At 34.8% G+C, this 24,225-nt stretch overlaps 1 protein-coding gene and 1 pseudogene across 1 annotated transcript; one reads left to right on the top strand and one right to left on the bottom strand.

Annotated features, from left to right (window-relative positions):
* The first annotated feature begins 1,592 nt into the window (after positions 1-1,592).
* Positions 1,593-11,214, top strand: LOC131850054 (apoptosis-stimulating of p53 protein 1-like). The gene is made up of 10 exons (XM_059200210.1): positions 1,593-1,781; positions 3,372-3,528; positions 3,915-4,733; positions 4,866-5,231; positions 5,492-6,139; positions 6,734-6,816; positions 7,285-7,400; positions 8,598-8,699; positions 9,906-10,105; positions 11,110-11,214. Exons 1-10 carry the CDS (start codon positions 1,666-1,668, stop codon positions 11,140-11,142), a joined length of 2,640 nt encoding a protein of 879 aa, XP_059056193.1. The 5' UTR covers positions 1,593-1,665; the 3' UTR covers positions 11,143-11,214.
* Positions 11,215-13,264: 2,050 nt separating this feature from the next.
* Positions 13,265-17,796, bottom strand: LOC131850055 (proteasome subunit alpha type-3-like; annotated as a pseudogene).
* Positions 17,797-24,225: the final 6,429 nt, after the last annotated feature.

Here is a 24,225-nt window from a genome sequence, read left to right as displayed (position 1 = left end):
TTTCTTATCTATCTGCGATCAGCCAATTAGCTTTTATCAGATTTTATAGCTTTCGTTATCTGTCGCTTTGAGTTACCACATCCAATAATGTGGTCCTTCTTTTATATACATCTGTTCTTTTAAATCGTAGGCAGACGTGACCTTTTCAGCCTGCATACGTAATTCCTAGAGTCCAAGAGAGTTGTTGCTAAAGGGTTGGTATGGTGTTGAAGTCTCTGCCTGTGAGCCTTACAGGAGCGTTTTATCTCTTCGTGCACCGTTGTGATCTCTGTGTAGTCATACACCTCCCGGTTTTTTATGTACCAAGGTTATGGTCTTTAACACTTTACTTTGGTAACGCTGTATTATTTCGATATTGGAATGACTTGCCGATCCCCATAGCTCTATACCATATGTCCATATAGGCCTTAAGATGAATTTGAATATAAGAACCTTATTTTCCAGGCTTAAAGCTGATTATCTGCCTATTAGCCAGTGTATGTCTTTAAGTTTTATATTTGCCTGTTCTCTTTTGGCCTTAATATTGGATTGGAAGTAAACACAGTTTAGATAATATTATCTATAATTCCTATTTCCTTAAGACATTTAGTGTCGAACTTTCCTGGCACACTGATCTATCGATGTTCGAATTATATACTGTGGTGACGGAATACTTTTAAAGAACTTTGCCACGTTACTTCCAAGATAACGAGATAGCAATTTTCTGGAAGAATTACTATGGAAGTTCGCATCCCAATCGATTTAATCTTTAATCCAGTAGATGAACACTTTGAAAAGTTACGTTTTGATCTTTTATTACTTATTTAATCAACGGATCACAACATGATATTAAATAGCTAGATAATTACATTGTATTTACAATACCTTTTATTTTAAATTATATTATATTGAATACGGTTTAAATTTAAATTATATTTGATGTCTTCAATAAAACTGAATGAATTTCAATGATTTTTTTACAAAGGCGTGTTTATTCTAGGGTGTAACAATAAATAGTCTTAGACAGCGCCTGGTCATAAACTAAGCAAAAGTTTTCCTATGAGAACTACACAACTAATAGAGATATTTTCTTTAATTTTTTTGTAAATACATTTGATCGAAAATATTTTGTTAAACATTAAACAACTCGTAGAATAGAATAGAAAATACTTTATTAAAATAAAATTAATTGATGCTTTTAACGGATTTGTATCATTTTGTTTAATTTCTTTCATAAACAAATTAATGCGAAAATGTAGATGCGAATCTGGCGCAGTTTTCGCCGAACAGTTAACATTAGGCTTCCAAACTATTATATATCCGAAATCCATTCATTGCCTGAAGATGCCTCGTTCAGAGGCGGAACACGTGTCACAATATGGATATAAATTCAATTACAGTCGGAATTCGATTACGCAATTAAATTACAAGATAATACCTATGGGATCTTAGTCCTTTGGAGTGGTCTTCGTAGTGCAATAGGTGATGGTTACCACTTACCATTACAAGTAACGTCAGGTTATCTGCCATTCGAATTATATAAAAGACTATTTTAGTTAGGAAAAGTAAAGATACTTGTACTAATTTAGTATAATTCTCAATTTACAGTATCGCAACAAACTGAACGAGCAACAGAACGGCAGGCTGTCGGCACAACGGGCGGCGCTGGGGGCGCGGCAAGAGGAGATGAGAAGCATCGACCGGCGGGTCTCCGAGTTACAAGCACGCCTGTTGAGGAAAAGAGCACTCAATCGACAGCTAACAACCGCGCACCGCCATCCACAGCAGCAACAGCAGCAAAGGTAATTAATGAGCATGGTGAAGGATGCTATTGACCTGCATTTATTTATGTCGTGAAACAAGCTAATTGGTGTAACTCTCGTAGCTACTGTTTCAAATACAAATCAAAAATGACTTCATTCAAAACATATATATCTATTACAGATACGGTGAATTAAATGTACTGTTAGTTAGTAATGTTACATGCTTTTAAAATATGATCGTTATACATATTAAGCTTAGGTTCAGTTTACCGTGCTGGTTGCAGCAAATGCTATTAAATTAATGTCACTAAACAAAAATTATTCAATCAAGCAAGCATTACCTGAACAGGAGGGAGTAAAGGTACACGAGTCGCAAATAACGAGATTTTTTTTTTAAATTAAATTTGCCAAATTTATTTGACCTAGTATGCTGCAATAAATGTAGCACCTGACTTTTACATGTCGTTAATTTGGTATAGTAGTAGAGATACAGATTTAGGTATAGCAGCCGGGTCTGATGTAGCATTTGTATTATTAATGATTTTATACATGTAACGGGATTTCACTTAACATCGCAAATCGGAGTTACTCGTATATGTATGTATTTTTCCTAGAAAGAGGTGAATTTCTTTAAATCTGAATTTGACGCTGAAGATAACAGTAATTACTATTTTGGAGTAGTTTTAATTCTACGAACTAGGTGACTTTGGCATAGATAGCCACGGATTTTTTAGATCCAGCATTCCACAAGATAGTTTATTTAAAATTAAAATCTACTGTCTGTCTGAGGAATTTAATCTATTTTCTAGAAGGGCCAAACCAAGTTTTCCAACTCGTATCCACCCACAGTGAATTCAGACGCATCTAACCCATCCATTTTGTGATCAGCCCTCTTCAACAACTGTGTATCCAACTAAAAGTAAAATAATACCGAATGTCAAAAAGTTCCTTCCTCAACGAAATATCTGAGGACCAATACTTTGTCAAGAAAGATTATTACGACGCGGTGCGGACATAAATCATCATCAACTGATCGACAACCTTATCCACCTTATTACAAAACGATAGGCCGATATTTACAGGGATAATCTAAATTCGATTTTAGATTATAGATTTATACAATCAGTTCTCTTCTCGTTCTTCTATATTTTTACATACCATGTTATATATAACAGGATTCTAGGCATATTTCCATTTCAAGTATTGACGCTATGGAGGACTATATACTACTTGTATATTTGGGGATACCTACTGCAATAATTAACATAATGCAAAATCAAGCTTTCCGGAATGCAGCTATGTTTTTATTAACGGTATTTCCAAAAGATTTAATACATTGGAAAGACGACATCAACCTGACTCTGGGACCATTCTAGAATATAATTGAGATAGAGAAGAATATCTTAATTGAAATGATGAAGTCTAATCAACTGCTAATTATTCAATAGAATAAAAAGTGATATTTACAAAAGCACTTATTTTATTTATTTTAAAATATATGTTTATTGTCTAGATGTAATGCAATCTAAGTGTAAATATCCATACATCGGCTATTCAATTCAATACAATTTAATTGCAATTTTATCTTTAGAAACAAAATATTGTCATGGCATCTCTTTAATCTTCTAGAACGAATAACCCAACGCCTATGCAGCAGCTTTCAAACTACACGGGCAGCGCGAATAGTCAACCAAAGAACCAACAGCCGCGAGGGAATGTTGCCGCCGTCGAGCCTTATAACCATGTGCCTCATGCTCAGAGTGTTAGCCACAATGCAAATTTCCAGGTAACATAAAGTTCATTTACTTAAGATATATATATAGGTTAGTTAAAAATTATACGTAGACAAGTGTACCACATTTTAAACTATGAATAACAAAGTAACTGATACTGAACTGATACTTACTGGTGCAATGCGCTTGAATAGTTTGTAGATATGAACAGCGTTACAAGAATACATCGTGGTTTATGTATTGCTATATTTGAGAATTATAATGTTGTCTAGGCGTCTAGAAAAATCCCGGCCATAAAGTAGTCTTCAAACCGGAAAACAGCATGGAAGCAATCTGTCTATATAGATAGATAGCACAAAGTATTTTGTCTTGTGCAAAATATACTAATAATAAATCTCAACTCCGGGTGTTTGTAACAGTATTATTTTTATTATTTCAGGCAATGAAGCAAAATGTAATACAAAACAACGTGCCATTAAAACAGCTTACACAATGTGATAATATGCAAGCCCACATGACGCAACAAGAAGCCCATTACTTGCAGCAGAAACAGATGATGAATCCACTCTACAATGGATACCCTCATGTACAGCCAGGAGACCAATATCAATACCCTAAGCATGACAACATCAACCACGTACAACAGGGTATCAGCAATGCTTACGAGCAAAAGGGCATGTTCGAACATGTAAATAAATATTCTGATTATCCAAAACCACAATATAGTCCAAATAGTACAAGCAGTTCGAACAGCAACCAAACTGGTAAAGAATTGAAGATCAACGAACAAGAATTCTTACCTGAGTTTGCTGCAAGTAAATCGGATCCGAAATATCAAACGTTGCCATATAACACCAAATTTCCACAGAGTACAAATGGTAAATTAAAGCCTGAGAATAACAGCAAGAACAACGAAGATAAAAATGCAGCGAATATAAACGTAAACCATATGACTGTACATTCAACGCCACTCACAGTAGTGAACAAAAGTCTCGCGACACCTCTAAGTCAAACGGAAACCACATATCCACAGGAACATACATATCAGTTGCAGAAATCTGACTCCTCCAGTAGGTGTAACCAGGAGGGGAAAGAGAATCATGCATATCCACAAAATTCTAGGCTAAGTCAAAATAGTCAGAGCAACGAAGGCTCGAAGAACAGCGCGGGGAAGAGTCAACAGGGTAATACTATTAAAGGAAGTTCTCCGAGTTTTGGATCTAATACAACGACAACTAGCAGTTCTATAGGCTTTGGGGTAAGTTATTTTTACTTTAAATTCTAGTGCATCTTTCTCACATTTAAGTTACAATAGGTCATTTCAGCTTATATCATGTCATTGCTACTCTCATATCATCTGTAAATATCACCAATCATTCATTCCTTCCAGAAACCTGTATCAAGTGTAGCACCCACAGCGGTTCAGGTCTCGAGTGCGAAACCATCACCCATCTATCAGACATCATCCACTAAGATCCAACCGGTCCAGCCACAGACCGTTCAGACCCAAAGCATTTCTGCACCATCTTCAAATCATGTAGCTAGTAACGTGGTGACTTCCCAACCCCAGATCGTTAGAAACACGGCGTCAGGACTGTCAACTAGTACGGGGAATAACTTCAGTGGGCAGAATACGTCATCTCAAAGCATCATATTATCTCCGCCACAAAGCGCCAGTACACCGTTGTCCACACCTGACGTCAGCGGTACTGATAAGTCGCCGAAGCCAGCACTACCTCCGAAACCTGCCATAAAGGTATGTGTCACATTTAACTATACATTATAGATTTTGGATTTATTTGTAGTGGAAAGAGAAATCTTGAAAGTAACAACAACAATTTATAAGATGAGGAAATGAGTTTATATTCATATGGACATACTGTAAAAAGGGATGAGGATCTCCCCAAACAAATTAGATGTTGATTAAGACCCAAATAAATGAATAAACCATGTGAAAGAAATTTATGAGAATTGTATTATTTGTAAATAATTAAAATACTTAAATTTTTATTACAGACACCACCGCGACAGTCAGCAAATAACGATGCAGGCTTCAACCAAAACTCAGAGATCACACCAATGCCAACAATACCTGTACCAGAGTCGAATGATAGTGATTCACAGCAGAATCAGAAGGAACCGAATGGTGGCAACGATATGATCATCAAAGCACGCCCACTAACGATAAGAAAACCACCATTAAACGAACAACAACCTAAACTTCGGAACATGAATTCAGCTAAGAACGGTATCAGCGTCAGCATCAACCGTCGCATTGAGATGCCACCAGCATTCCTGTTTCCTGAAATGGATCATTTGACATTGGATTCCGTACCAAATGAAATGCAGAATGGCCTAAAGGATAAAGCGAAGCCTAAAGATGAAGTTGATAGGGCACTAAATAACAACATATCGAATACAAGTGATAGACAAGAGGAAAGTAAAGACAGTGTGGCAGATATAGCCGAACAGATCAGTTCGGTCGATTTGAACGGTCAGGATTCTCAGGGCTCTGAGAATGTACTGAGGCGATCAAAGAAAGGCAACTTGAAACAAGGAGGCAAGGCACCTTTGACAAGAAGAGTGAGTTTTGATCCGCTCGCGTTGCTATTGGATGCTAGTTTAGAAGGAGAATTGGAACTGGTCAAGAAAACAGCAACACAGGTAATTTATTTATATGATATCCTGAAATAATGTGACGCAAAATTAATAAAATTTAAATGTTTAACAATGTCTGAAGAACAGCTTGGTGATCGATTTGGTATTACTAGCAATAGCACTAATTGATAGCAATCCTCTCCTGCAACTGAATTGAATGCACTAATAATACTATTTAGCGATGTGTGAGTACTACGATCATTTCTTACATTTTATTTTATTTTACCTGTTCGGAGTTTCTCTGCCACACGATGGACCCGGCATCCGCTCGGTCGATCCATAGAATACTAAGAAGTTTTCTCATGACGGCCTCAGTGGTCTGGCGGTTTAGCACTCCGCTTTACTTCCGATGGTCGCGGGATCGATTCCTCGCACGGCGCACACATTTATATTCATATGATTGTCTGTATCGGTCTGGCTGTTATGTATATATATTTAAAAAAATCTAAGTATTTATATCAGTTCTCTAGTACCCATAACTCTGTTTACAGTGGGACCACATGGCGCTGTGTTAATTGTCCAGGGTTATTTATTATAATATTATGCAGGAATTAATGAAGTAGGTATGCGTTATTATATTATTTGCTATTCTGGTTTCAGGTTCAAAACGCGAGTGCGGCCAACGACGAAGGCATCACAGCTCTGCACAATGCAATCTGTGCCGGACACTTTGAGATTGTCAAGTGAGTTTCTATTTGTTATATTTTTAATACTACAAAATAGAATAGAAATAATCTTTGAATAGTCATGTTTTTTTTATTCTACAGCTCTTTTAAAAAAATATTAAATTTTTTCATTTTCATTTCATTTCATCAACAAACATTTGTATTCATGTTTGATACAAATACATAGATATTAAAAAAAAAATGTATTTGTAACAGTTATGTAGGTACTAGGTAGCTAGCTTAACTTGGGACTAGATGGCGCTGTGTAATTTTTTCAGGATAATATTATTATCGCTCGTCCCGGCTTTGGGTGTACATGTATTATTATATATATATATAACCTTCCTCTTGAATCACACGATTTATTAAAAAAGACGTTTCAAAATCAATTGTGTAGTTTTAAAGATTTAAGCATACTTATACATAGGACAAACAGCGACAACGACTTTGTTTTATACTATGTAATGATAATAAATCGTTCCGCAGATTCCTGGTGGAATTGGGCTGTGATGTGAACGCTCAAGACTCAGACGGGTGGACGCCTCTACACTGTGCCGCCTCCTGCAACAACTTGCCGATGGTCCGCTTCCTCGTCGATAATGGTTAGTTCACAGATGGTCGTAGTCTTTTCTTTTTATGATACTAGTGGTCCAAATTCGACCATAATTAATTTAACATTCACCACTATAGACAAATAATATTAAAGACAAAAAATATTAATCTATTCTCAATTTGACCACAGACTTTAACCATAAACAAAAAAGTATTAATGCAGTGTCTTTGGTAGTGAATTTGGCCATAGACTTTAACCATAAACAAAGGAGTATAATATACGTGTATGTGTCAAATACATGGTAATGTATGCAATGTTTTTTTATCGATTTAATGTATTTTTAACATAATTTAGAAAAAAATAGCATTCTGCACTCCTTCTATGTATAATGCCCAATTTCCACTCAGCCCGAGTAGGCAGGAAAGTGAGCACGGAAGTGAGCAGCGCGAGAGTGTAAACACGAGTGGCAACACTTCCCATGCCATTGGCGCTGCCACTCGCGCTGGCCGGCGCTCCCTCGATTGTTGGTTCTTCATGCGCGAGTCAAAGGACTGGCAGCGCGAGTGGCAGCGTGTTTTTACATTCAGCCCTCTCGCTTAGTTGTCGCCCGGATATATTTCCGGCAGCGCGAGTGGGAGGGGAAGCGGCTGAATGTAGCATAACTAACTATATGTTAGCGAAATTTCATACTCCTGCGTCCGCGCAACTTTCCCAAAAGGTGTACAAAGTTTTTATTTCACGTATTAGATTATATATAGATGAAATATAACCTGACGAAATACCTGATGGAAAGTAATAATCGTAATCTATATATGAACTGCACTACTGACAACAAGCAGGTAATAATTACACAAAGTTCATACATTAAAATCAATTTAACGGTCTCCATGGACTAGCGGGTATAGTATACCGCTTCACTTCCGATGGTCGCAGGTTCGATTCCTTGCATGATACAAATATTTGTATTCATGAGTATGATTGTTTGTATTGGATTATGTGTTTAACGTTAGCATAGTGTTTGCAATTGTTAACTGTTGTAGTTTATTCATGTACTAATAAGAAAAAAAGATTAGGTAAACGAAGAAAAATATATATTAATATAGACTAATGACATAACAGAATAGAATGAAAGTAAGTAACAAACCAAGAATCTACAAAAGGAACTATAAATTTTAAATACAAATTTAGAATATAAAACATTTCTTCATTAGCCAGTTACAACATTAACGATGTTTTCACTCAACAGGCGCGTGTATATTCGCAACGACGCTGTCTGACCAAGAGACCGCGGCCGAGAAGTGCGAAGAGGACGAGGAAGGCTTCGACGGCTGTTCGGAATATCTGTACAGTAAGTAACACATCTTTTTTTCTGACTACTCTAATGCTGTTGGCCGCAGCTGGCCTTTACAGCTTCACCGGACGATAGGGGCGAGTGCAGATGGCACTCCAAACCCGTGGAAGGACTTATGGAGCGGCTGAAGGCCAACTCCTGCCTGACGGATACGACTTTAGTCTGAGGGCACCACAAGGGGTTCGAACCTCGGCTCAAGCCGTCGTAATATCGATCCCCGTTTGAATTGGACGGGGGATCGATCGGAGGGGTGTAACACATCTATTGAAATAACTATGAAAGAAGTTATCTCAAAACTTCTCGCAAATAAGTGAGAATAACTGATAAACAATATATTACTGATAAGAATAAAAATTAATAATAAGAATATGACGACGGTGTTCTAGTGGTTTAGCACACCGCTTTACTTCTGATGGTCTCGGGTTCGATTCCTGACACGATACAAACATTTGTATATTTGTAATGTTTGTATAGTATGATTGTTGATATCGATATAGGCATTTTCTATGTATATTATGTATGTATTTACATAAAAAGTAGTATTTAGTGAATGTAATATTTTGCATTTCAACTTCGTCTGCTCTTATTATTTCTCTCAATTTGCATATCTTTTCAAATCATATCCTATGTGTTATTCTGATGTATAAACATTACTGTAAAGTTTCATTAAAGTCCGTTCTGTGGTTTTTGCGTGAAAGTAACAAACATTTATCTATTCACACTCACTTTCGCGTTTATATTATTAGTAAGAGAATCCCTTAAGCTATAGTATATGCTGGTAGTCACTCTATCCTCCCAAATTTGAATTTAAAAATGTAAAATCTGTATTATTTTAAACATGTACAACCATCTTTAAAAAGAATACGAGATGAGCTCCTTGTCAGTTCTTCTCATCTCGATATCATTCCGAAATGACGGTAGATTTGACATATCGTAAGAGTCTGTAACGATGCGAGCAGCGCAGGACCGATCGTCGTGGAGATCTTTGGGGGAGGCCTATGTCCAGCAGTGGACGTCCTCCGGGCTGCGATGATGAAGAGTCTGTAACAGACCTACATGAATAAAGATATTTTGATTTGATAAGCGATATGGGCTTTTGCACCTACATACTATGTATTTATGTTTTATAAGGTGTAATAAAGAGTAATAAATAAAAAAAAATAGATTTACTCATAAACTTTAAAATAAATAAATATTTTACAGGTGTGAAAGAGAAGTTAGGTATAATGAACAACGGCCTGGTATATGCTGTGTTCTCATATACTGCCGCGAGGAATGACGAGCTCTCGTTCACTAGCGGGGCTGCGCTTAACGTGGTCCGGAAGGGGGATGACAGTGAACGAGAGTGGTGGTGGTGTCGGCTGGGGGCGCGACAGGGGTACGTGCCCCGGAACCTGTTAGGGGTAAGTTTATTTTTTTATAAATATATATAGTCAATGTGTTATTCTGATGCATAAGCTATATTACTGTAAAGTTTCATCAAAAGCCGTCCAGTAGTTTTTGCGTGAATGAGTAGGTAACTAATATCCATACTTACAAACTTTCGCGTTTATAATATTATTATTAAGATGATAATGGAACGGTGCGGCCGCAAGATTTATGCTGGCAAGGTAGTAGTGCACGATGGTAAATTCACCTTGAATTTATCACGATGGTTTCTACAGAGAACCACGTGGAGGTCAACCTGACATGGTACATTGCTAGCAACGGTGTTATTAGTCCACTTTACTAACAATACTCTTCCCCCCACTGGGGTAAGTTCTACACGTATAATGTAGCCCTAGCTACCCCTATGATACTAGTGCTGGCCACAGCTGGCCTTTACAGCTTCACCGGATACGGTGCGAGTGCATATGGCAGTCCAAACCGAAGGAAAGACTTATTGAGCGCCAAGTACTTCTGTCAGTTTCATAGTGTATGTTATGTTTAGTTTGGAGCACTTTGTAATTGCTTGAATGTTGTACCATGAAAATTGTAGCATGTATGTTATTCTGATGTAACTATATTACTATAATGCCCAATTAACACTCAGTCCGAGTGGGCAGGGAAGTGAGCAGCGCGAGAGTGTAAATGCAAGTGGAAACACTTCCCATGCTGTTGGCGCTGCCACCCGCGCTCCCCGACGCACCCTCGATTGTCGGTTTTTCGTGCGCGAGTCAAAGGACTGGCAGCGCGAGTGGCAGCGTGTTTTTACATTCAGCCCTCTCGCTCAGTTGTCGCCCGGCAATATTTCCGACAGCAGGAGTGGCAGGGGAAGCGGCTGAATGTAAACGTAGCATTAAGTTTCAACGAAAGACGTTCAGTTCATTGACAAACATCCATTCATATTCACAAACTTTTATATACTTTTATAATATTAGTAAAATAGGTCTATATATAATAATGATGCATTTTCTATTTTTTCCAGTTATATCCAAGAGTAACCGACAAGCAGGAATAAACTGAAGCTTATATATGACCTGATCATAATCTGTACATAATGTTCTTATTAGTTTTTTATGTATTTATATCGCTAACCTAAATATATATATATATATATATATATATATATTATAAATATTGTTACAACTTTATCAAATTTAAATATTTTGTAAATATAAAAAAATAAGTGCAAAACGAATGAGATTATATTGTAAATTTTATAAATATGCGAGTCATAAAATATTGGTCATGAAATTTGTATATTGTTCTTAGTATATCTGCAAATATTGTGAGATATTATACATAAAGTGACAATACGAAATTAAATAAATCAACAACTATACCTTGTTTTTTCTTTCATACAGTCCTAAAATTTAATCTACTTACATGTTATTTAACCCCTATAAATTAGGGAATTTACCATGTACGGTATTTTTGACTATTTTGGAAACAATTTTGTTGTGTCCCTAAACAAAATATTACATTATTTGTCTATTTTTCGTCGTTAAGAATAAATGACTGAGAAACTTCTTATTGTTCCTCTCACAGAAAATAGAGCTACATATACAATTATGTATAATGATAATAAAAACCAATAAAATGATAAAACTATAATAAACAAAAATGGGCGGCCTTATCGCTAAAAAGCTACATATCTCTCCCAGGCAACCTTATTATTATTATTAGGTTAATAATGAGTAATTATAAAAAAGCTATGTCGTATAGGTATTACACTCATCATCTGCTTCTTCCTTATCCCATTCATTTGGTGACAGCGTAATATGTTTTTCTCTTCCATTCCTCTCTGTTCGCAGTCATATCGTTATTTACTTCCTTTCTCACCATATCATCTTTTACACAGTCCATCCATCTCTTTTTTGGTCTTCCTCTAGCCTTATAACCATCAACATTCACATGTAACACCGTCCTTAGGATATGATCTTCATAGCTATGTCGTATATCAGTAATAGTGTAAAAATATAAATTGAATCCAAATTGGAAGAGGAGTTTCCAATTTATTCTGGATTAATTGTTCACTTTTTAGGTTTTCAAGTAGGGTAGGTGGTAGGTAGGTAGGTAGATAGTTTCGCCGACCCTTAAGAAACCTGAATATTGGATATATTAAAGTTTCTTGCTAAGTGTACGTAGCCTATTTTATATTGATTGCAGATCAGCATAATTCAAATTGTCAATACCAGGCCTACAGAAATACTAGGCGTCTAAAGTAAAAATATATTTGAGTTTCCATGGTTTCTGTATATTAAAATTAGTTATTCCAATGCACAGTACCAGGAGAACAGAAATATCAAGGGTCTGTACACAATACGTGGGTAGATTAAAATAAAATAAATAGCTATATTTCCACGATTGTCGCAGTTGACGTATATTAACGTAGATTTATTATATTTTCGATTATATATCGCGTAAACTAAGTTAAAAACGCATTATTTTATAAAGTATTTAAATGACAAGTACCAGGCAAACAGAAATACATGTAGCCTACAATGCGTGAGCATGACAACTTTATTAAAACAAGACAGATATATTTCTGTGACTTAGTTTTTAAGGTGTGGTGTAATATTGTTTTTTTTATTAATATGTTTTACGGCTCTGGATACAAGTCCTTTTTAGCCCAACTTGAAGCTTTACAATATAAATTACAAAAATTGAAATCAGTGTCCAATAATAATAAATATCAAATGTTGTTTCTCTTGCAATAAACGGTGATGCCAGATATGGGATTTTCTCCCTAAAATTAGGGAATTTAGTTGCAATCTGAGGGTTTGGGTGGAAACAAATGGAAGTTGGGAAGGGTAGTTAAGTTAGAAAAAACACCTTTTCAGAAATGGGCTTGTACATATTGTCTAGATTTAGATGAGTTTGATTGCTCGCACGTTACAATAAGCATGTCTTTACAAAATATATATATATATCCGTTATCTAGTACCCACAGCACAAGCTTTGCTTACCTTGGGACTAGACCTGTTTTGTGTGACTTGTTCATGGATGTTATTATATATAAAAAATAAAATTACAGTATCTGTTTGTAATTTCAAATTAACATATTATCACAAGAAGAAGTGGTATGTAAGACTCAGGATGAAATAAAATACAATTTATAATAAATGTATTAACTAAATTCACATGTCTCCCTCATCAGAATCCTCGATATCGGCCAGGGCCTGTTTAGCCACGTTCTCCGCTTCTTTCGCCAGTTCCTTGGGCACCATTTCGTGACGCCCTTTAGTCGCCTCCGACACCCAGGACAGTTCCAACTCGAATTGTTTATCTTTTAATTCATCATGTACTAAATAGATGCTGAAAAAAGAGAAAATTGAGTAGTTTAAAATAAAACGAAATAGCGCCATCTGTTGTCGTTTTACCAAATTTATTAGAATCAGGGCACACATAGATGTTGCACAAATATTCTAATAGATGGCACTGTTTAAGTTTTTATATTACTTAGAATTTCGATGAATTAAAAATTATAGGGAGCTCCTATAATTTTTAATTTATCGAAATTCTATTTGCGGGTCCAATTTTACAGGTTATTTTTAATATTAAATTGACAATTTTTTAGTGTTAGCAAGTTCATAAAATCCGATAGTGGTCTTAATTTAAAAACTTCAAGATTAGTTGCGTTTGTAAACCTCTTGTACGATGTTATGCTGCCAGAGATGCGTAGAATGGTAATACAACCTCATTACTCTTTCATAGCATCAATAGGTAATTCTATTGAGTTACTTGCCAGTCTTTTCAATTGGCTGAACAATATACAGCAATACTGGATGGTAGGGAAAAAAATTATAATATAAAGAATTTGACGTTCATAAGCGGCTAAAATGTCCTACATGATAAATTATTTTTTAAATTTAAATTTGAATAGGCTTTTGATAAATTCCTAGTGAATTTATCATAATGTGCCAACTGACCTCATGCTCATTGTACTCTAATGATGCACCCTTGCATCATCCATTCCATAATCATTCATAAAACAATCTGTGCTCATTTACTTACATTCTGGCTGCCTCCCTCACCAACTCTTTAACGGTGAGATCACCCAATTTCAGCTTTTCAATTTCAGTCTTGGCAGCTTGCTTGGCGTTGCCGACGGCGCAGCCAAAATATGACTGAAACACGTAAAATTCTTATTACATTTTCACATTAAAACCGCTAAATCGATTATGGGACTCTGAAGACAGTCACTGAACTACAGTCAGTCTTTTTCTAGAGAGAAATTTACAGAAAATAAATTTTGCCTACGATTTGCCTAAAATTTTTATCAGTTATGATTATGAATTAATTGTTTTGTTTTATAAAGCATAGTTAGCCGAATTAAAAAACCTGGTAATTGTATAAACATCATTTTACAAGAAAATCCAGTTTTCTTCTATATAACAAAAGCCTCCTTTTCACCACTCACCATCCCTAGGGAATTCATCCCCACAAATTTGAACCCTAAGTGGTCTAGGACAGTACTGTTTCAGAAGAGCTTCCTCCTACTTCCTACTTAGATTGTAGAATTAACTATCTGCTGAGATTTTCTATAGAGGCTATGGCATGGGACTTTTCAGGAAGGGTATATTAAGGTTTCTTACGTGTCAGCAATGAGCACATGACATCCCTTATGTCTCCTCGCGTCTGGCAGATGGGCCATATGCTTGTTTGCCACCATCAAAAACCAATGGACCAGATCAAAAGTAACCTAACATTTAGGGTGATGCAGCTAGAATCGAGTCACAATGCGAGGTTCAAAGCATTTGTGGCCTAGGTCCCCACCAACATGCTGCCCACCTTCATGAAGGAGGATTACTGGACGACGGGAGTGGTCTATCGGCGCTACCGTGGCAGATTGCCGTCGTCAGTCCCGTGACCATAAGGATTTTTATTTACATATTATATTATTATTTCTTTGTATGTTAGTCTATAAGGTATTTATAATATGGGCCATGTAGCCTGAATTAAATGTATAAATAAAAGCATTAAAAAAATTAAACTCACAAAAGAAACTCCACTAGGATCCAACATGTACATCTGTGGTCCTTCATAATCCGTCCAAGTACCCATGACCATGGAACAGCCATATGGACGGACAGCGCTGTATAGTGTATATGCATGCATGTACATGGAAACACGTTCATTTAAGTATTTCAGAGGCACTGGCACTCCATACTGAGATCTGTAGTTTGACGCTTCTGAACGAGCTGTTTCGACGATTTGACGAGCATCTGAAATAAGTCCTGCTACGGCCTGAAATGATAAAACAATGTTATAGGATATCTTTACAATGTTGAAGACCCATTGAAAAATCTTATTTATCACAGGGACCAGAATTTTTTATTGTTAATTACATATACTATTTTGTAAATATGTTTTTAGTGTACAATAATTTGATGTAGAGATTATTTAACCCCTAGATTTATTTCAATTAAAGTGTCCATGGGTGATCACCTGGTCCCAATGTGTAAGTTTACTTTCGTTGCAGAGTGACCCACCGGTAAGCATGCTGTCTTTAACATGCTAAGAATGTAACTTTAAATATTATGATTAAAATAATGAGAATAAAAATTACTATAATTATGAAATATATTGATTATTCACACAGCATCATCCAGACTATGACTGTATTGTAGAAATCAAATCAAGTGACATTAACATTGGTACATAATACTGGTATTAAAGTACAATTGCATTTATACAATAGTAAAATATCTATACATATAAATAAAATTGGAGTGTCTGTTTGATATTGAAATAACCATTTTTTACTACATGCATATGAATATAAATCCAAAATTTCATTTTTTACAATTTTTGTCTGTCTGTTTGTTCCGGCTAATCTCTGAAATGGCTGGACCGATTTTGACAGGATTTTTATGGGCAAGTAGCTGATGTAATTAGGAGTAACAGGCTACTTTTACTTTAGAATAATAAAATAAAATTTCATACGGACCAAGTAGCAAGTACAGCTAGTAACAAATAAACCTACATGTTTTATTGTTACTGTGTGAGTGCAGGTGAATGCATGTATGAGAGAGAAGTATCTGAAAGTACTTATGTTTGTTTAAATGTAAATGCGGATTTTGAGTTTTTAATTATTTAACTTCTACTAATGTTCTGTCAGTATTTGCCAATTTTACTGGTAGATGTACCAAAAAAAACATCACTTCTTAGGGGAAAGTGCATGTTAGTAAAGAGAATTTATGTCTGGTGCATATAAGTCCATTAAAAAAAAAACAAATCATTAAAAAACACTTTATAAATAATAATATATCACAACTCACCATGCCAACATGCTCATCAACATGAAAGATCCTCTTATTAGCACCAGGCTCATACAACTTCGATGTGACCAGTTTTTCAACTGCAAACACCACACCATCCTTCCCTCTCAGGCCAATTACTGTTCCAGAATTTTCTACCGCTTTAGCTGCATATTCCACTTGAAAACACGGCCATCAGGCGAAAACTGTGACGCTGAGAGGTCATACTGAAATTTTTTTAATGGTTTGTTGAATGATGAATAAGCAATATCTATTTGTTTTTCTGTTGATCATATAAACAAGTTATTTAGTTACTTATAAATATGTTATCATATAAATGCATTAATATTTTAGTTTATAACAAAAATTACTGTAGAAACACTGTATATTCGAGTAATTATAGACGCTACATAACCTATGTGAAGAAACTTACACCTGTTCCGATGGAACTCATGATCCTTCGTGTAATAAAATATTTTATTTTAAGTATATATCGTAATATAGTTAAATGGATTCACTCATTAAGAAATTAAATAAAGGAAATTATTAGTCGGCAGCAATGACAAGCAAATATGAATGAGTTTGTTCTTGTTGTCAGAGTAGAAAAATATACTGTCATGTCGACTGTCGAGTGCGTTCCGTTACACTGTAATACCGCCAGGTTTTGAGAAGAATGAATGTTCGCAAACTGGAACACATTTCAAAACAATTATTGCATACCTTTTTAAGAAATGTTTTATAAATTTACATTTATCTATAAATTAAGTACAATGTTATTTTTGTATTATAGAGAGTCATCGATCAGATAGACTTACATATAGTCATGGAATGGAATAGACAGCTCCTTTTGCACCAATCAGAGAATGACTTAAAATAAAAGAAAACATACTAATAATTTTAAACAAATATAAATGGTTTAGAGTGCGTTCACAAAGTATTTTTTTTTTATTATTTTAATTTATAACTCGAAGTTATGATGCATTCTTACAAATGCAACTGATACAACCGATATAAATTATATTACTTAGAAAACCTTGTCAACACAACACCTCAAGTAAAATGTAATGTAATGTAAATTACACAATAATATTCACTAGATAAATAATAACAATATATTTGTGTGTAATTACTATCATGCAAACCAAATTCAAAATGATTTATTCATAGGTATGTAGAATTATCTGATCATGAGTATATGTTAGTTATTATTATTTTTTAATACTGCTTTTATTTGGAAAGCACATTGTAAGTATTGGGGCCTCATTGGTAGCAATGCAATGTCAAGTCGTCTTGCACGCGATTTTTCCTGGAAACAATCGTACATCCATAGGGCTGAAACTCATAAATATATATGTTTACTAGCTGTGCCCGCGGTTTCACTCGCATGAAATTACCCTATGTGCTATCATGTTGTGTAGCAGTATAAATTCATCAAAATACGTTTTGTAGTTTTTGCGTGAAAGAGTAACTAACATCCACCCATCCATATATTAATACTCACAAGCCGTCGCGTTTATAATATTAGTAAGATATCGTGCAAGAACCCGCGACCATCGGAAGTAATGCTATATGCTGCTTTGCTAGACCACCGAGTAGGTACGTCAAAAAAGGACTCATTTCAAGTCAAGCACACAAATCGGAGTACCATAACACCCAAAGCGTTTTACCCCTAATTACCGGTTTCCACTATCTACTCACTGCTTCCAGTGAAATGTAAACACACTTGAAAGGGTTAGTGTGCCCTTCAAGGAGCTCGGAGCGGTGGAATAAAACAAAATGAGTTTCGCTATTGATCCGAGCGTGCATTTTATGTTTAGCCAACCTGAGAATACAAATGTGGGATGATAATGTAAGTATTCGTTGAGATACAAGTACGGTTTTCGGGTAAGTACGTTTTTTACATAAGTTCTCTATTGCTACTGAAGTAGTCACTTTATTGGGGACGACAAAGTAAATCAGTCTGTTTATTTATGAATTGTATGAATGAATATAGAATAGTTCACTATTCTATTCTATTGTATTTTAGCTAATTTATATAAAAATCCTAAAACCACCCTCTACATATGTAGAGGGTGGTTTTAGGATCTACTGAACCGATTCTGATAAATTATTTTCTTGTTGGATAGATCATTTACCGAGGAATGGTAAGTATAGGCTATACAACATCATGCTATAACCATTAGGTTCCTTTTTTTTCGGATTACTTTAATGTTGTTGGCCGTAGTTGGCCTTTTCAGCGTCACCAGACGATAAAAACAAAACCAAGCGGTGATCTTAAAAATCATATTTCTTATGGCCTAAACCTAATGACCCCAAAAATTAGGGACGTGACAAAACAATTGATTATAGAAAAAGAAACAATTTCGATTGAACAATTAATTCTTTCTTTTAAGTGATTAATATTAAATCGATTTTTTTATGTAACTTGTCTACGTCTGCTTATCCTCGTGAACTGCCGAGCAACGCGCGGATTCCGTAACATTAAATAAAAGTAGGTATACACTCTCGTTTTCGGGTGACAAAAACGTGTAAACACTGGTACGATCATAAATTCTTTTGACATGTTAATCTGATACTTGCGAAGGCGTTATTTTCATGTCCCCTAGAGTTATAGATAGTGTGTGCAATTTGGAAAGGTATGCTATTTGTATTATTAAACATGTTACTGAAATGCCCTAACTACATACAATTTTTAGACGTTCGATCATAATTTAAGAAAATTTAAGTATTTTCATACGTTAATATATATTCTTTGACTGAATTTGCATTCAAAATTAAGGCAGAAGGAAACTATGACTGATCAAAAATTAGTATGTTTAATTTATTGAAATAAAAGATGTTGTTAGAGATAAGTATTATTGTGTATTCATATGTATGTATATAAATATATATACATTTGTGTATGTACTATATTTTATTTTGTTTACATAAGTGTATACAATTTTTATGTTTCCACTAATGATACTTATTTTTTTTTGTAAATACTCTCTTTCCAAAGGTTGTCTGTAAGAGAGATTGCATTAGCCACTTAGTTTTTTTTTGTTTTTAATTTGTTCATGTCCTTTATATGTTGGTGCAATAAAGTGTTATAATAATAATAATAATAAGTCTGTAGCCATTCAGATAAGTATATTTCAGTTATAAAAAGTTTTTAATTTTTGTTGAACTATCATATTAATTGTATTTATTTAATATTTGGAAGCACTGTTACAATAATGAACTGTTATATAAAGATGCAGAATGATATTGCAGAATGGAAAATAATAGGACTAAATGAGTTACAGTGGATACCAATAGAACATAAACGAAAACAATGACGTCCTAAAAGACTATGGATAGTAATTTAACATAATGAGTTGGAGCGGACTGGATGAGGAAAGCGCGGGAAAGGGATGTATGAAGAAGCCTAAGGACCTACGCCTTCGTAGCAACTATTGCTGAGGATTTAAATTAATATGGTTTAAAAACTAAATTGTAAAGCGTTAGAATAAAGGGCTTTATATTTATATACACGACGCGTTTTTACTTAAATGTTTGTGTAGACTTTTAACATCATGTGTACTGTGCTTTGTTTGCCATTGCAAATACATAAAAAAGTAAATAAAATCGTTGTTTGTTTAAACTGTGCCTCCGTTTTCCGATACTTTGTCAATAAACAAATGCAAGATTTATTTATACTTTTTTATAAACGATAAAAAAGTATAATCTTACTAATATTATAAACTAACTATTCGCCCCGGTTTGCCGAATTGTACATGTATTATCAGCATCTATTAAAAAAACCGCTTCAAAATCCGTTGCGTAGTTTTAAAGATTTATAAGGACGGACAGACAGTGACCGCGACTTTGTTTTCTTTGTACTATTTAATAATGACGCGAAAGATTGTGAGTATAGATGGATGTTTGTTACTATTTCAGATACTACTATGTCATTTAAAAGTAGACTATTATAAAATATATATTTTTTCTGTGTTCATCTATTAATCTTATTAATATCATAAAGTTTGTAAGTATATATATAGATGTTTGTTACTCTCACGCAAACACTCCAAGGTGTTGATGAAACTTTTGCAATAATATAACTTATTTATCAGAATAACACAAAGGCTATAATTCAAAAAGACTTTATATAAATTGGGTGAAATACAGATAAAAGTCAAGTATACTGATAAATCAAGTCAAGAATCATCTGGATGAATGGCGGTCCTCCACAGTGTGGTTTTCTAGAAAGTTTTTGCCACGCACAACCACATTGTGGAATCACCTTTCAGCAATGGTATTTCCGAACTATTATTGAAACCTTCAAGAAAAGAGCTTATTCCTTTTTAAAAGGCCGACAACGTACTTGCAATTCCCCTGGTGTCGCGGGTGCTCATGGGCGGCGGTAATCACTTACCATTAGGTGAGCCGCATGCTCGTTTGTCCCCTGTGTTATAATTAAAAAAAAAAAGGTGTAACGCAGATGAAGTTGCGTGAGTTAGCTAGTATTAATATAGAGGGAAGGGATCAGTGCAGATTAAATAGTAAAACTTTACTTTACACCTATATCCTTATTAACCCAACTAAACTAATCGAAATGTAAATAACCCCATCCGGCAGGGTAACCCATACGACATCCCATATATAGCAGTACACGAGTTTATTACTTTAATAATGTACCTGTATTACGTTGGGGAATTAAAACAGTGGCTGACATGTTTCCGTGGACAGGGTCCGGACATTAAGTAAATATTACTGTAATTGCGTTGTCTGAAAAATGCGAAGATAAATTTTTGGGACGCCTGTTACGCATACAGAATGAGCCGCGCTGGGATTATTATTTGCGGGCAGGGTTGGAAGAACCTTTCAAAACTTGCCGCGTAAGAAACTTAAACATCTCATTTCGATATTGTTTGTTTAAATTTGTGTCGTTCATTTTTAATCTATGGTATTCTACAGTGGCGAAAAGATAGTTTTAGCATAGTTATCTGTGTTTTGATTATGCGCTACTGTGCGTTTTGATTGAATTATTGCTTCAGTTTTCTGTATTAGTATTGTCATACAAGTTAGTTTGTTTTTATTCAATAACTAACTACTGCCCGCGGCTTCACCTCGCGTTAATTTATCCCTTACAGGGGTAGAATTTATCTCTTTTCTTAGGGGATGCCCATGTTGAGTAGCTTTATGCAGTAAAGTCTCAGCCCGGATCGGTTTAAAATTGACAAAGTTTCGCCACAAACTTTCATCTACTATTTTATCCGCCAGTAGAATTAATCAAAATCCCTTTCTTAGCGGATGCCTAAGTTATAACATCTACCGTTACGTGCTAAATTTTCAGCCCGATCCGTCCAGTGGTTTGGGCTGTGCGTTGATAGATACGTCAGTCACCTTTGAGTTATATATATATATAGATAACATACACAATCAATAATTAATAATAGGTTTGTATAATTTGATAGCAATTTTATATTGGGAGGAAATTATCAGCTCGCAGGCCAGTAGTAATATAAATTATAAAATCAGGTGCTTCACAGCAAGAACAGGTGAGATCTTCGTATGTATCGAAGACACGATTTTTTACTAAAAGTCTGCCTTATTTGACATCGATGACTTATATATTATTTTGACGATGGAGAAATGTGGACTAATCACACAACTTACTCATATTCCAAAACAACGCTTTGGCCGCAAAAAAAATACGTAAGTCTTGTTCAAAATTATTATGGTTGATGTTCTTAAAATTTGACTAAACATTTAGCAGCAGTACCAGTAACTACACTACTACAAATTTTTGGTCCAAATTTTTATTTATTTTACCTGGATACTATTACTAGGCATCTCGTACGATTGGCAACCCTGTTCGTGAACCTAACATCCTAATTAAGGTTTTTTCTTTGTCTGCCCCAGAGTTATGCCTTTATAATGGAGTAATGTTGTATACCTTAAATAAGTTTGACGATTAATTAAAAATAAATATTTTAGGTATTTATGAGTTTATCTGGTCAATATAGAGACTTACCATTATAATTTTCTTATATTTTTTACCTTTATATCTATGTTTACAGCAGCACAATGCTTCTTATTTTACTCATCCCTATTAACCGTCATGTGTTCACTCGGCTTTCATTAATATCAATTTTCAGACAGGCCACACGCATTACTTCATAATCTTCAATTTTCTTTTCTTCTTTTGGGACTGAACAGGTCTATGAATTTCATACCAATTTTCTCAATGTGACAGTTCTTCTTCTATGATCTCCAATCTTTCCCTTTTTCTTCTCTACGTCTTCTTATTGTCACGAATATTTTTTTAACCATTAGGTTAGAGTAATTTAGAAGTAACAGATTATCTTAGTAGGGTAGCATGTCATGCGGAGAGGATCGTGATTTAAAGAAAAGGTTTTTAATACGAAAATAGTCGGAGTAAAGGCAGAGGTTGACCGAAGAAATGATAGATGTACTCTCTGACAGATGATATGTATAAATGAGAGTAAGCTCTACATATAACGACCGTTAGGGATTGGCGGAAGAAAATGACAAACTGCATTGTATCGCAAATAATGGGATAAAGACAAGGCAATGGTTTTTTAAAATATGCTTGTAATGTTATTCTTTTCCCAATTTAACATTTTCATAACCTACGATGATAATCATTTGTAATATTCTTTTATATCTACCACTTTTCTCTGCAATGGTTGTTTAGAAGAGATTGCTTGCGATAAGGCCACCATTTGTATATCAAAATCTCTTCGTCAGTATACGAATTCAAATCAGAAATCATTTATTCTTGAAAGACATTTTACCCGTTTATGAATATAAAATTTTTTGTATTAATATTTTTTATAATTCTTGTATTAGATGTTTGGTGCAATAAAGAGTGAGATAATAAATATTATTATGCAAATTCGATGCTCAAACTCAAGTATTAAATGTATGAAATTAATTTTACAAAAACGAAAGAAGTGGGACATGTCGAGTTGTCATTTTATTGTCTCCGGGCCATTTCTTTAGAAACTGCACGAGTAGGTACCGACTGTGGAATATTAGATAGGGACAAAACTAGGTCGCTTCATATTTTACTTTAATTCCCGTCCACCTCGGTTTCTTTTGAAGCGAACAAAGGGTAGGAAGTGATAATTTTGAAACAAATTCAAAGCTCGCGGGTGTAATTAAACGCTGAATGTCAAATGGAAAATGGACGAAGTTGGTGGTTTAGCCTTCGCTTAGTGCAAAGTTCGAGCTTGTTTGCGCACTGAGCTGACAGAGTTAAATTTTTTAGTAAGGTCCTCTTTTAATATTGCAGTGTCTTTGGATAGCAATAATCTAAATAAGTTTTATCTGAAAGTGTATGTAATTCTTTTAAGTAGTACATTTTTTATGTTATTACGAGGGTTCTCTTTTATGTTTAAAGTAAACATGGAGAATTTGTTTTTAATCCTTACTCCTTACTAATATTATAAATGCGAAAGTAACTGTCTGTCTGTCTGTCTCGCTTTCACGTCAAAATAAAAAAAAACCGATTTAAATGAAATTTAGTACACAGATAGTCTGGACCCTGAGAAAGGACATAAGCTACTTTTGAATGTTGAAAGTGGGGATGAAAAGATTGTATGGAAGAATCATCATTTTTGAAGCTAAAAGCTTGAAATTTATTTTTGAGACTGTTGATTAAATATGAATAAATAGGACAATCAAACTTTGTAAAAATTTTACCCACTTAAGTGGGTAAAATAGAATACGTAGATGAAAGGTTTTACATCAAGATAAACGCCTATATGTTATTTTGATGTAACACCTTTCATTCACTATTCATATAATTTACAAAGATATTATGTAATTTGGGCGATATATAATGATAA

This window comes from Achroia grisella, unplaced genomic scaffold (genome assembly GCF_030625045.1).
Source record: "Achroia grisella isolate CSIRO2021 unplaced genomic scaffold, CSIRO_AGI_Agris_v1 utg69660, whole genome shotgun sequence".
NCBI lineage: Eukaryota > Metazoa > Arthropoda > Insecta > Lepidoptera > Pyralidae > Achroia > Achroia grisella.
The sequence above is the reverse complement of the archived record's forward strand: the minus strand, read 5'-3'. Positions and strand labels throughout refer to the sequence as shown.